This window comes from Phoca vitulina, unplaced genomic scaffold (assembly GCF_004348235.1).
Source record: "Phoca vitulina isolate PV1807 unplaced genomic scaffold, GSC_HSeal_1.0 scaffold9, whole genome shotgun sequence".
Lineage (NCBI taxonomy): Eukaryota > Metazoa > Chordata > Mammalia > Carnivora > Phocidae > Phoca > Phoca vitulina.
The window spans coordinates 16,717,603-16,731,520 of record NW_022589712.1 but is presented as its reverse complement, the minus strand read 5'-3'; the positions used below and the strand labels follow the sequence as shown (position 1 = coordinate 16,731,520).

Genomic DNA, 13,918 nt, shown 5'->3' with positions numbered 1-13,918 from the left:
ATGAATTTTGAAACAGATGAAGAATTTGAAAACTCTACTATATAAAATAATGATAATAATAAAAACTGAATTATCCATTCAAATATTTATTGATGATCTACTATGGGACAGATATGCCTATTCCACAAAAAATTAACAAATGGAAAAAATGTCTAGTAGGTCAATTAATCAGTACTAAAGAACTGTTCCCCAAATGACTTCATACTGTAATACAAACAAGTATGTTTTACAGTACTCAATTTCTATCCAGGTTCTTTGTATCCTGTAACTACTTAACCTCAACACTTTACAACAATTTTTTTCAACAAAGAATTGTTTTGTTTTGTTTTTGTTTTTTTAAAGATTTTATTTATTTATTTGACAGAGAAAGAGAGAGCACAAGTAGGCAGAGTGGCAGGTAGAGGGAGAGGGAGAAGCACACTCTCTGCTGAGCAGGGAGCCGGACGTGGGGCTCGATCCCAGGACTCGAGGATCATGACCTGAGCCGAAGGCAGCCGCTTAACAGATTGAGCCACCCAGGCGCCCCCAAAGAATTGTTCTTTAATACAAATAAAATTCGATCCAATAAACAGTCTTCAAAAATGGAATGAACATAAACAATTGAAATTCAATGAATATTTGTAAATTGTATATCCATTGCTCATTTTTTAAAAAGGCACTTGGTACTATATTGATTTTGGAACCAAATTTGTTTACTTTCATGTATTATGTCATATAAAATTTAATCCAGAAAAGAACTCTTAGCTAAATTTTTAATACTTTGACTATCAAAGAGCCAAAAATAGGGGTGCCTGAGTGGCTCAGCTGGATGAGCATCCAACTCTTAATTTCAGCTCAGGTTATTATGTCAGGGTTGTGGAACTGAGCCCCACATTGGGCTCTGTGCTGGGTGTGGAACCTGCTTGAGATTCTCTCTCTCCCTCGCCCCACCGCGTCCCGCCCTCTCCCAACCTAAAAAAAAAAAAGAAAAACAAAGAACCAAAAAATAAACTCACAATGAATTGTATATTAAATAAATTGCAGAACAACTATCTGAACAAAGATAATCATCTTACCATTTCTAATAGAATAGCCTGAGTTTTGGCCTCTTTTTCTGCCTTTATTTCTTCTACTTCTTCAGCTGATCTTCCTTTGAAATCATCAATTTCTTCATCTGCTCCTATTCGACCACTCTGTAAGGCAGAAGTTACTTAAACATATAGTGAAAGAATTGAAAAATCTGAGAAATACGGGAGATGTGATGCTTTGTCCTTGGTTCCATCAAATGCGTTAGAATAGACTGAAACTTATAAGCCTCTGAAAATTGATTTAAATTAATTTGATAATATGAGCCAGACTAAGCTTCTAATTTATTATTAAATCAAGATAAACATAAAGAAACTATCTGGTATCCAACTCAGTGCTGAATGCAGAAAATAAATGACCTTAAAAATTAAGCACCAAATCCCAACTATGAAGATCAATTCAGCTTTGAGAAAGCCTCATAAACAGAAACTTATATCTTAAAAAATATGAAGGAAAAGTCTACATTATTTCACAAAAATTTCTGGGTTCTAGCATGGCTCCAGAGTGTTCCCAGTTGAAAACTCCCTTACAAGATGATAGTTTACCTTAGCCTTAAAGCTACACTCCTAGAGTTAGGAGACAAGAAAAACATTTTCGCAAGGTATTCACATAAGCTTCCAGAGCTAAGGCTCTTCTAGTGGAACAGAAATTGAAGAAAGGAAATTAGGGAAATCAAAAGATAGCTAGAAAAATTAGTATCTCTATGGAAGAGAAAAAGAAGGCTAAACTTGTCCTAGTAGAATTGATCAAGCAAGATAGTCATTCTGAAGAAATAAGTTTTAATAAACTAAAAAGCAAAATCTATGCAAAGCATTAATATGCATGTACACTCAATTACAAGAGGACTCTACTTACATCTAGCTGTTCCCTTGTAGGTTCTGGTGATCGATCAGGAATTAATAAATCAGGAGGGTCATCAAACGGATCATCTAAAATCACTGTATGATTTATCCTTACAAAATAAATCCAAGTCAAAGGTTTCATTTACATTATTTCAGAATTCATGTTTTACTTTTTATAAAGATTATAACAAATGTCTTAAGTATCTCTAACGCCCAAAAATCATAGGCACTTAAATTTTAATGCACAAGTATACATTACGAGAGTATACTTTCATAATCAGTGTTACTGTTTTTCATTGTTTGATATTAGATTTACTACTCTGCGTTACTCTAAGATAATATATCTAATATTAATATGTCTAAATCTTAGTACTTTTGCCATATTTCTCAATAATATACATTTTTTAAAACTAAATTAAGGAGGGGCGCCTGGGTGGCTCAGTCATTGGGCGTCTGCCTTCGGCTCAGGTCATGATCCCAGGGGCCTGGAATCAAGCCCCGCATCGGGCTCCCTGCTCAGCGGGAAGCCTGCTTCTCCCTCTCCCACTCCCCCTGCTTGTGTTCCCTCTCTCACTGTCTTTCTCTCTTTTAAATAAATAAATAAATATCTTAAAAAAAAAAAAAAAAAACTAAACCTAAATTAAGGATTAATAATTCCTCCCAACATAAGCAATTATAAATAATTAGTAGAAGTATAAAAATACAAGGGCGCCTGGGTGGCTCAGTTGGTTAAGCGACTGCCCTCAGCTCAGGTCATGATCCTGGAGTCCCAGGATTGAGTCCCACATCGGGCTCCCTGCTCAGCAGGGAGTCTGCTTCTCCCTCTGACCCTCCCCCCTCTCGTGTTCTCTCTCTCATTCTCTCTCTCTCTCTCAAATAAATAAATAAAATCTTTAAAAAAAAAAAAGGAGGGGCGCCTGAGTGGCTCAGTTGGTTAAGCGACTGCCTTCGGCTCAGGTCATGATCCTGGAGTCCCTGGATCGAGTCCCGCATTGGGCTCCCTGCTCGGCAGGGAGTCTGCTTCTCCCTCTGACCCTCCCCCTCTCATGTGCTTTCTCTCTCATTCTCTCTCTGTCAAATAAATAAATAAAATCTTAAAAAAAAAAAAAAAAAAAAGTATAAAAATACAAAAGGTCTTTTTTACTTTATGGATTCGTATAGTCTCGTATTAATTCACATTTTGGAATTATCCAAAAACCAGTTCTATGCTTGCCATCTCCACAAACATCACAATATTAAAACATTCTAGTACATTGAGATAGCAACCACACCTGATATCTTGATATGGTACAAAGTCCTTGTCAACAAAGGTCTCATTAATTTTCTTAATTATGTCCATGCCTTCTGTCACCTCACCAAACACTGTATGAACACCATCAAGATAATCTAGATTATCTCCTGTAGTAATAAGAAACTGAATAGAAAGACACAGAAAAATATAAATATATATCTATAATTCAAACTGAAATCAGTTACAGACTGACAAAAATATACAAACACAATACTCTACATTCACTGCACGGATTCTTACCCACTTGTTACTAGTACTAATTAAAAAGTACAAGCTTATACATAAAATATCAATACACATACAGATGCTTCCCATTGTTTAAAATACTTGGGCAAACCAAAGCTCAGTTTCTTAACATGTGAACTGTGAGGGGAAAAAAAGCATCTACCCCAAAATGGGTTGTTGTGAGGATCAGACAATGAATGAAAGGTTCTCAACATGATCTGTTTTGAAGTAATAAATACCAAAAGGAAACAGACCACAATGTGAACAGTGATGATCCATGGATAGTAGGATTGTGGATAATGTTATACGTTTTTGTATCTTCTGAACTCCTCACACTGGACATGCCTTTAAAAGAAAAAAGTACGGGCGACTGGGTGGCTCAAGTGGTTAAGCATCTGACTCTTGATTTCAGCTCAGGTCATGATCTCAAGGTTGTGAGATCGAGCCCTGTGTCAGGCTCGTGCTGGGGTGGAGCCTGCTTAAGATTCTATCTCTCCCTCTGACCCCCCTTCTCTCTCTCTCTAATAAAAAAAATATAAATAAATAAATTTTTTAAAAGAACAAAGTAATTTTTTTTTTAAATATTTTATTTTTAAGTAACCTCTATACCCAACATGGGGCTCAAACTCACAACGCTGAGGAGTCACATGCTCTACTGACTGAGCCAGCCAGGTGCCCCCCAAAATAATTTTTTATATAGAAAAAAATATAGTATAATATTTTTCTTCTAACAATTATCTTTGAAATTCTCTTCTTATTGGATAGCTTAAAGCGATTAACTTGTGGCTCTTTCCAGTCCTTCATTTTAAAACAAAACTCATCTTGGGGCGCCTGGGTGGCACAGTAAGTTAAGCATCTACCCTCAGCTCACGTCATGATCCCAGGGTCCTGGGATTGAGCCTTGCACTGGGCTCCCCCTCCCCCTGCTCATGCTCTCGCTCTCTCAAATAAATAAATAAAATCTTTAAAAAAATGTTCTCTATAAAAAAAGTAAATAAAAATTAAAAAATAAAACAAAACTCATCTTCTTACTCATTTCCTAACCTGAGATCCATGTTGATCACTGCCATTGTTCACCATGGACACAGTGCCTTTCTTCTTGTGCTTAATTCTTGGTACTTTTTCAGCCTCGAAAAAGCTTGCTTGATCACCATACAGTTGACTGAAAATACATACAATAAAGTTATAAAATATAAGTACTCTCGGGGCGCCTGGGTGGCTCAGTCGTTAAGCGTCTGCCTTCGGCTCAGGTCATGATCCCAGGGTCCTGGGATCGAGCCCCGCATCGGGCTCCCTGCTCTGCAGGAAGCCTGCTTCTCCCTCTCCCATTCCCCCTGCTTCTGTTCCCTCTCTCGCTGTGTCTCTCTCTGTCAAATTAAAAATAAATAAATAAATAAATAAATAAATAAATAAAAATAAAATATAAGTACTCTCAACATGAAATACAAAGTACTAGTAACAAATAGGATTACCATTTCTTTATAGAAATGCCACTATGATTCAAAATATTCTCTTTTTTTTAATTTGCTATAGACATTTAGGGAACTTGAAAAAAAAAATCTATATTTGAACTGTATTTTAAAATGCAGATTGAAATATGTTAGATAACACTGTTAAGAGGCAATTCTATTTTTTCTCATTTAAAAATAAAAGAACTCACCCAAAAACAGACTCTCCTCCACGGCCAGTCCCTGTAGGATCACCAGTTTGTATGATAAAATCCCTCTATAATAAACAGGATACTTTGTTAATTCACAGAGTTTGCTAGATGGTTCCAATAATAAAGAACATGACTTATATCCACCAACTCACCTGTACATTGTGAATAAGACAATAATTGTAATACTTTATTTTGCACAACTTCAGGAAATTCAAGCAGGCTGAAAGAAAAGTAAATACTAAATTTATCACAGTGGTTCACAAAAACATTTTTAAGCAAGTAAATGCTTAGTTGGCATAATTTCATTTCTAAATTATCATACAAACACCCCCCAATGGTCAAATATCCTAAATCATAAAAAAGGCAGTAAGTCTAGAAAAAGGCAATATATTTTAAATTATCTTTTTATTCTCTTTTTCTTAGGACTTCTTGGGCATCTGAGCTAATGCAGGAAACTGACACTTATTTGGGATAGGCAACCATTAACTAATGGATTAGTTTTGCAAGAGAAAAAAAACCCAAGGAGGATACTATGATGGAAAAGAATCTATCAGAGTATCTGAAAATGGGTACAAATTATATAAATTAGATAAAATCAAATATCTGAGACCAATTTCTTTAATGACTAAATAGCTCTTCACAAAAATCCATATACTTATCATGTACCAGCTTTCTCATATAAATACACTCATTTATTCAGTAAATATTTATGGAGTATCTTCTAGGTGCTTGGCACTGCTATCACAAATGCCATTAAACCATAGTCCCTCCCCTCAACAAGTTCATAGTCTAGTTGTACACTAACAAACTCTCAGAACACTAAGCTAGAAACCAGACAGAAAGACCTATGAGGCTGTCCAGGGTCCTTACACCCGAGCAAAATAATTACAATACCGGATATATCTAATAATACCATCTGTGCCACTTATATAGTAAAATGGTAAAAAGTGGTTTTAAAAAAGCCACAAAGTTCAAAAGGAAGATTGTTTCTGGCTAGGGAAATTAGAAGACCTCATAGAGGCTGAAGGTGGGCATTAAAAGAACTAGACAGGGGCGCCTGGGTGGCTCAGTCGTTAAGCATCTGCCTTCGGCTCGGGTCATGATCCCAGGGTCCTGGGATCGAGACCTGCATCGGGCTCCCTGCTCTGCGGGAAGCCTGCTTCTCCCTCTCCCATTCCCCCTGCTGTGTTCCCTTCTCGCTGTGTCTCTCTCTGTCAAATAAATAAATGAAATCTTTTAAAAAAAATTTAAAAAAAATACAAGAACTAGACAGGCAAAGAGTAGAGAGTAAGCATTTCAAACTGGGAAGACAGTATGAATAAGTCTGGATGTACAAATATAAATGTTTTTTGAAGGGTCCAAAAGACCAGTCTAAGCTCTGTAACACTCTGGTAATACAAAGTAATAGAGGGTAAATAGACCGGAGGGGTAAGATGGGGCCAAAGGTCTTGAATATCAGGATTTTGACTGTTTTCCTAGAAAAATACATTATTTAACATTTCCTAGAAAAATACATTTCTGGGATTACTGTTAAATATAAAAGAGTAGTCCTTTAACTAGAAAACAAAAATAATGGATCTAGGTAGTGATCAATGGCTGCCAAAATCTTTAGATGAAAAGCTAATGGGGACACTATAACAGATACATCAGATGGACACACCTGAACCCACCGACCAATTTTAACTTCGCAGGAAGAACCAACCAGACATCAAGTACTTCCTGAATGTGATGCAGCTGAAGTGCAGACTACCTTATATGAAAATATTCTTGCCAAAAACATTAAACCGGTACCTTATCAAGGCTCTAGATCTAAGTGGCAATTTATGAGAAATAGAAGAGATAAAAATATATTTAAAGATACAACAAGGATAAAATCAGTCAAATTCAAAATGAGGGAAATTCTATAAAACAAATGACTCAGATTCCTTCTCAAAAAGTTGTTAAGGTAGAGGCGCCTGGGTGGCTCAGTCAGTTAAGCTTCAGACTCTTTATTTCAAGTCAGGTCATGATCTCAGGGTCCTGGGATCAAGCTCTGCGATGGCTCCATGCGGAGTCCGCTTGTCCCTCTCCCTCTGCTCCTCCCCCGCTCATACTCTCTCCTTTCTCTCAAATAAATAAATAAGTAAACTCTCAAAAACAAAACAAAACAAAACAAAAACCATTAAGGGAAAAATGGGGGTTAGGGGTGGGGAAGAAACTGTAGATTAAAAGATATCAACCAATATAACGTATGGACCTTGGCAGTTTCTTACAAAACTGAACACATTCTTACCATAAAATCTAGCAATCACACCTCTTGGTATTTACTCAAAGGAGATGAAAATGTATGTTCACACAAAAACCTGCATACACGTTTATAGCAGGTTTGTTCACAATTGCCAAAATATGGAAACAACCAAGATGTCCTTAAGTAGGTGACTGAATAAATACTATGTGTACTGAATAAATACTGAATAAATACATCCAGACAATGGAATATTATTATTTGCTACTAAAAAGAAATGAGCTATCAAGCCATGAAAAGATATGGAGGAACCTTAAATGCATATTACAAATTGAAAGAAACCAATCTGTAAAGATTACTTACTGTATGATTCCATCCATATAACATTCTGGAAAAAACAAATCTATGGATACAGTAAAAGATCACTGGTTGCCAGGAGTTGAGGAGAGGGGTGCAAATAAATAGGCAGAGCACAGAAGATTTTTAGGGCATGATGTGCATGATTTTCCTGTATGATACTGTAATGGTGGATATATGTATTATACATTTGTCCAAACCCATAGAAGGTACAACACCAAGAGTGTACCTCAATGTAAACTACGGATTATGACGTGTCGATGTAGGTTCATCAAATGTACCACTGTAATAACAAGTGTACAGTGTTACATAGTACAAATGGTACAGACGTACAACAAAGGTAGACCCTGGTGGGGGATACTGAAAATGGGAGAGGCTGCACACACGTGGCGATAGGGGTCTATGGGAAATCTCTCTATATAGCTTCCCCTCAGTTTTGCTATGAGCCTTAAATTGCTCTAAAAAAATAGTCTTTAAAAATAGGCACGGGGGGTTGTGAACATAGCATAACATATAGAGAAGGTGAATCACTATCTTGCACCTGAAACTAATGTAACATTATGTGTCACCTAAATTCAAATAAACAAAATTTTTTTTAAAAAAAAGGCAAGGGGAGGGGCTCCTGGGTGGCTCAGTCATTAAGCTACTGCCTTCAGCTCAGGTCATGATCCCAGGGCCCTTGGATGGAGCCCCCCAACGCATCAGGCTCCCTGCTCAGCAGGAAGCCTGCTTCTCCCTCTCCCACTCCCCCGCTCGTGTTCCCTCTTTTGCTGTGTCTCTCTCTGTCAAATAAATAAATAAAATTTAAAATAAATAAATAAATAAGGCAAGGGGGAGAAGCTATAGATTAAAAGATATTTAAGAGCTATATCAGCCAATATAATAAATGAACCTTGTTTGCATCCTTAAATTACCAAATATTTTTAAAACACTTATGAGACAAAAGGAAAATATGAATGATACCAAAAAATTATTGCCAATTTTTTCAGATGTGATAATGATTTGTGGTTATTTTTTTAACCACTTTTTAGAAATACAAATTGAAGTAACTGCAGATTAAGTAAGTCCCATGTAATGGATTTATTACAAAAAATCCAGTATAAATGAAACGATATTGGTTATGTGTTGACAACCGTTCGTTAACTGGTCATTGGCACATGAGGGCTCATTTTCATGACTCTCCTTCTGTATATAAGTTTTCTATAATAAAAAGTAAAAAAAGGAAAAAATAGAAGGAAGGGAGAAGGGGAGGGAAAGAGGAAGAAAACTAAGTCTGGATATATTTACTCTAAAGCGATAAGTAGTTATACATGTAAGTAAATATCCGATCACAGGCTTACAAATACATACAAATGGGGTGGGCTTATCTTTTTAGTCTTCCAAACTATCTTTGCAGAATCGCTATTTGTCTATTCTGTCTGTGTTAACTAGGTAGGATAACCCTACCTCCCCTTTAGTTCTTCACAACCCTGGGGAAAGGGGCCCATTCATTTGCGAGGTGCTGTCCCACATGAAGAGAGTGTCAAACAAATTCAAAGGAAAGCAAAACCAAGAGATGAAAAATACAATTCCCTATAACATCCTTTGAATTTCTGGATCCCACCATCCTTAAAGCCAAGCTTACCTCAGTAACAGGAGGCAATCAATTATTTTCTTTGTTTAAGCCAGTTTGAGTTTCTATCATCTGCACTGAGAATCCTAACTAATAAACACGTACATATACATTATACATAATGTATATATATATACATTAGTCACTGTAATGAGCCTTTAATGTGTGCAAAGTGGCAGGCATTGCACCAGGTGCTTAGGATAGACAAGAAGGCGACTAAGCCTTTGCAAACAATTCCAGGATAACAGGTAAATGATATAACAAAATGTGTTACATGCTGTTTAAAAAGATCTCAGAGCAGAAGAAACAGATCTAATTCCTCTTAGGGGCAAGGGAGAGCTTCACAGAAGAAATCATGCTTGATCCAAGGTTTGAATAATAAGCAGGAAGTTTGCCAAAAGGACAACAGTAGAGAGAATCATTGGAGTAGAGGCAACAGTATGAGAAAGGTATGGATGTATGATTGAGCATGCAGTGTGGGGGGGGGGGGGGACAACTCAGTGTGATAGAGTGTAATAGGGCAGAAAGACCCTTATTGTACATACTGTTTCATCCTCTTTGACAGACTCTGCATTCCAAGGGGACAGGATCCTGACTGTAACTAATCTCTGTGGCCTCTAGTTTCTCCCAATTCTGATACAGTCTCCACACTGTTGCCTGTTATCGTCCTAAAACAAATGTGCCATGCCTCGATCCTGCTTTTAAAACCTTCAAAGACCCTAGCCATCAGTAGAGCACACGAGACTATTCACATCCGATCTAACCAATATAACCTATAGGACCAGACTCGTAGTCTGCCATTCCACGTCACGTATCATTCCTTCAAGCCATGCCAAACTACTTGCTGTTTCCAGAAAATTCCAAGCAAAAAAAAAAAAAAAAAAAAAAACCACCCTCATTCCCACTCATCTTTTGAAAGAGCTAGTTCAAGTGGTCTACTTTCTTGGCTTTCTTCGCTTCTCCCCGCCCCCAACCGGGAAGAATTACTCCCTCCACTGGTTTCCATAGCAACTTACACATTCTTCAACTACACCACTTACAATGGGTTGTAAGACCTACAACACTTAAAGGGGCTCCCACGTCTATTTCTGCCAGTGGAAAATTAGACCCTCCAGGACAAGACGCCTATCCCAGAGCTTGGCAGTCTTGCACAGCAGACGATAAGTGAGTGTTTGCTAGGGCTGCGTGCACATCTCTGGACAGCCCTTCCTCCACCCAGGCGGGATGCTCACACTCACTGCTCCAAACACATCCTTCCCGCTTCCATTAGGACTTACTGATTCCACACCAAGGAATACAGGTTGTGTTCCTCTCACGAGTAAAGCGCAGTAAAGCCACAAAAGCTACGGCTATGGTATACGCAGCCTGCACCACACACACACACACACACACACACACACACACACACACCCATGGGCATTTAATGCCACAAGCACCCGCCACCCGATTGGCCAGCCCCAGATACAGGAGAGAGGCTGCTTCTCACAAAAACTTTTCGAACCACGGCCCGCTAATAAAACAGCCCAGTCGTGGGCACCAGCAGCCTAGAAGCTCGAACCCAGTCAAGGGGACCGGGCAGCGAAGGGACAGTAGGGAAAGGAGATCGTGGCCCTGGCGAGACGTGAGCGGGGCCCGGGTCTCACCGCGCGGCCGCTCCTCAGTGTACAGATCGATGACGACGTCGCCCAAAGTGGTCTCCAGCAGAACCGCCATGGCGCCCGCTCCTCCTCCGCAACAAGCCGCGGGTGTGACAGGCGCAGCCCGTCGTGATCTACGCCACGCGTCACTCTCGGCGCGACGCCTTTTACGTCATCCCTTCGGCGACGCCCCTCCCGTCGCGGCCCGCCTGGTCGGCGCCTACCCACCCTGCCTCCGACGCGGCCTTTTTTGAAAACCCTGGTTCTTCCTGGGCGACTAGCGCGGGAGCCCGTCGCTCAAAAGGACTTTTGTAAAGGGTTTTGTGTCCCTTTTGTGTCCTTCTCAAGAACAGGGCGGACCTTCGAGCAGCCCTTTCTTCTCTGCTCCTCGGGGAGCATGGAGAGCGACCACGGCGCCAGCTTCTCCCACGTTCTTGGGACGACTACTCTGGATTTCCTAATCCGTGTTTTTCGTCGTCCTGAATCAAAACCTTTAGGCCTTAAATGTACAGTTTGTTACCCAGAAAGGTGATTAACAAGGACTTCTTCCCTGGCTAATTGTGCCTAGGACAGAAGCTTTGCTAACAGTGACAGGTCCTTAGTGCGACAAGCTAAAAGACAGTAGGCTTCAGCCCCAAATCTCTACTGGTTTATCAATAATCTTTCAATTTGAAGACTTATAAAACGATTTTTGGCCTCTGTTGAGGGTTTTCATGCAGTTTATTCCCCTAAATCTGACCAAACAGATCAGTCACTTTTATACCATTTTGTACAATTACAGCTTCCAATTACTTCACATCTCACCAAAGCCAACGTTTTTATAATGGTCTGCAAGGCCATACATGATACTCTCTCTGCTGCCGTATCTACCTGTCTTCTCTCTTACTTAGAAGCCACACTAGACTTTTGCTATTCTTTGAACACTGTTGGCTGCACTTCTGCCTCTGGGCCTTTGGGCTGGCTGCCCACTCCAGTTACAACCCTCTTCCTCCAGATATTTTCATGGCTCTCCTTCACCTCCTTTAGGCCACTTGTCACCTCTCAGTGAAGCTTTCCCTGACTACCATAATTAAAATTAAACCCACATACATACACTTTTGTTTTTCTCCATAAAGCTTTTTCCCCATGGCTCTCTTCACTATCTAACACACTATTTATGAATTTGTTTATGATAAATATAAATTATTTTTATATTACTAAAATATAAGCTCTAGAAGGCTATAGCCAATCTTGCCAGTTTTGTTTATTGCTGTATCCCTAGTGCCTATAACAGCCTGCCACATAATGGGTGAATAAATATCAGTTGAGTGAATTAATGAATATTGGCAATTAATTAAAGAAATACAAATTAAAGTAACAATGGGATTGTTGATGGGAATATAAAGTGGTACAGCTATTTTGGATACTGTATAAAACTCATCTAATCTTTTCCCAATATAGTGCTCACTTAGGCAGCACATATGCTAATCTTTTCCCAATATAATTTTAATAGTAAGACTAGAAATTACAGGATAATATTTGGTAAAATTCTATGTATGCAAATGTAGTGATCGGAAGGGGCACCTGCACCCCAATGTTTATAGCAGCAATGTCCACAATAGCCAAGCTATGGAAAGAGCCCAGATGAATGGATAAAGAAGGTGTGTGTGGGGTGTGTGTGTGTGTGTGTGTGTGTGTGTGTACATTTATAATGGAATATTACTCAGCCCTCACAGAAAAATGAAATCTTGTTGTTTGCAACAACGTGGATAGAACTAGAGGGTATTATGCTAAGCAAAATAAGTCAATCAGAGAAAAACAATTATCATATGATCTCACTGATAATGTAGAATTTAAGAAACAAAACAGAGGATCATAGGGGAAGGGAGGGAAAAATAAAACAAGATGAAATCAGAGACAGAGACAAACCATGAGAGACTCTTAATCATAGAAAGCAAACTGAGAGTTGCTGGAGGGGAGAGGGTGGGAGGATGGGGTAACTGGGTGATGGACATTAGGAGGGCATGTGATGTAATGAGGACTGGGTATTCTATAAGACTGATGAATCACTGAACTCTACCTCTGAAACTAATAATACACTATATGTTACTTGAATTTATTTTTTTAAGATTTTATTTATTTGACAGAGAGCAAGTGAGGAAGCACAAGCTGGGGAAGAGGCAAAGGAAGAGGGAGAAGCAGGCTCCCCTCTGAGCAGGGAGCCCAATGATACAGGGCTTGATCCCAGGACCCTGGGATCATGACCTGAGCCCAAGGCAGAAGCTTAACCGACTAAGCCACCCAGGCGCACCAATTAATTGAATTTAAATTGAAAAAAAAAAATTTCTGTGTATGCTTAAAAGAAATAGATCAAGAAAAAAAGAGGATTTGGAAAAGTTAAATAATTTTTAAAGACAAATTTGGACTATTCAAAGAGAATTAGAAATTGACATAATAAATGCGAGGAATGATTTAACATAGAAAGTGATACACTAATCACCATAAATGATATAGCCAGACTCTTTAGCAGACTCGAGGCCCAGGTGTGATATCTTTTTTTTTTTTTTTTTAAAGATTTTATTTATTTATTTGACAGAGAGACAGCGAGAGAGGGAACACAAGCAGGGGGAGTGGGAGAGGGAGAAGCAGGCTTCCCGCGGAGCAGGGAGCCCGATGTGGGGCTCGATCCCAGGACCTGGAATCATGACCTGAGCCGAAGGCAGACGCTTAACGACTGAGCCACCCAGGCGCCCCCAGGTGTGATATCTTAAGCCAAAGATAGAATACCTTATTTATTCTTCAGTGTGTAATTTGCTATATCTTTAAATTATGCTATACCAAATATATATACACACATATACACACTGATATATCACTAAATATCAAATATTCTACCTTCATGGGAAAAATACTATTTCATGATGTTATATAGTTTATGCTTGTCAGCATCGTATTACACTTTGAATTCTAATGGTATAAATACTTAAGTGGTTTATATAGTAGATACATAGGTGAAAAGAAATGAG

At 38.8% G+C, this 13,918-nt stretch overlaps 1 protein-coding gene across 2 annotated transcripts in view; it reads right to left on the bottom strand.

Annotated features, from left to right (window-relative positions):
• PPIL4 (peptidylprolyl isomerase like 4) overlaps window positions 1-11,046 on the bottom strand; it is a 38,122-nt gene extending 27,076 nt beyond the window's left edge. The window contains exons 1-7 of one of the 2 annotated variants that reach the window (XM_032407682.1): window positions 10,920-11,046; window positions 5,236-5,303; window positions 5,084-5,148; window positions 4,468-4,585; window positions 3,179-3,321; window positions 1,921-2,017; window positions 1,056-1,172 (exon numbers count right to left, since the gene is read on the bottom strand). In XM_032407682.1, the coding sequence (XP_032263573.1) occupies window positions 1,056-1,172; window positions 1,921-2,017; window positions 3,179-3,321; window positions 4,468-4,585; window positions 5,084-5,148; window positions 5,236-5,303; window positions 10,920-10,989 (678 nt within the window). In that variant the 5' untranslated portion in view covers window positions 10,990-11,046. The remainder of the gene's footprint in view (window positions 1-1,055; window positions 1,173-1,920; window positions 2,018-3,178; window positions 3,322-4,467; window positions 4,586-5,083; window positions 5,149-5,235; window positions 5,304-10,919) is intronic. The other variant, XM_032407683.1, reaches the window with a different exon arrangement.
• Window positions 11,047-13,918: the final 2,872 nt, after the last annotated feature.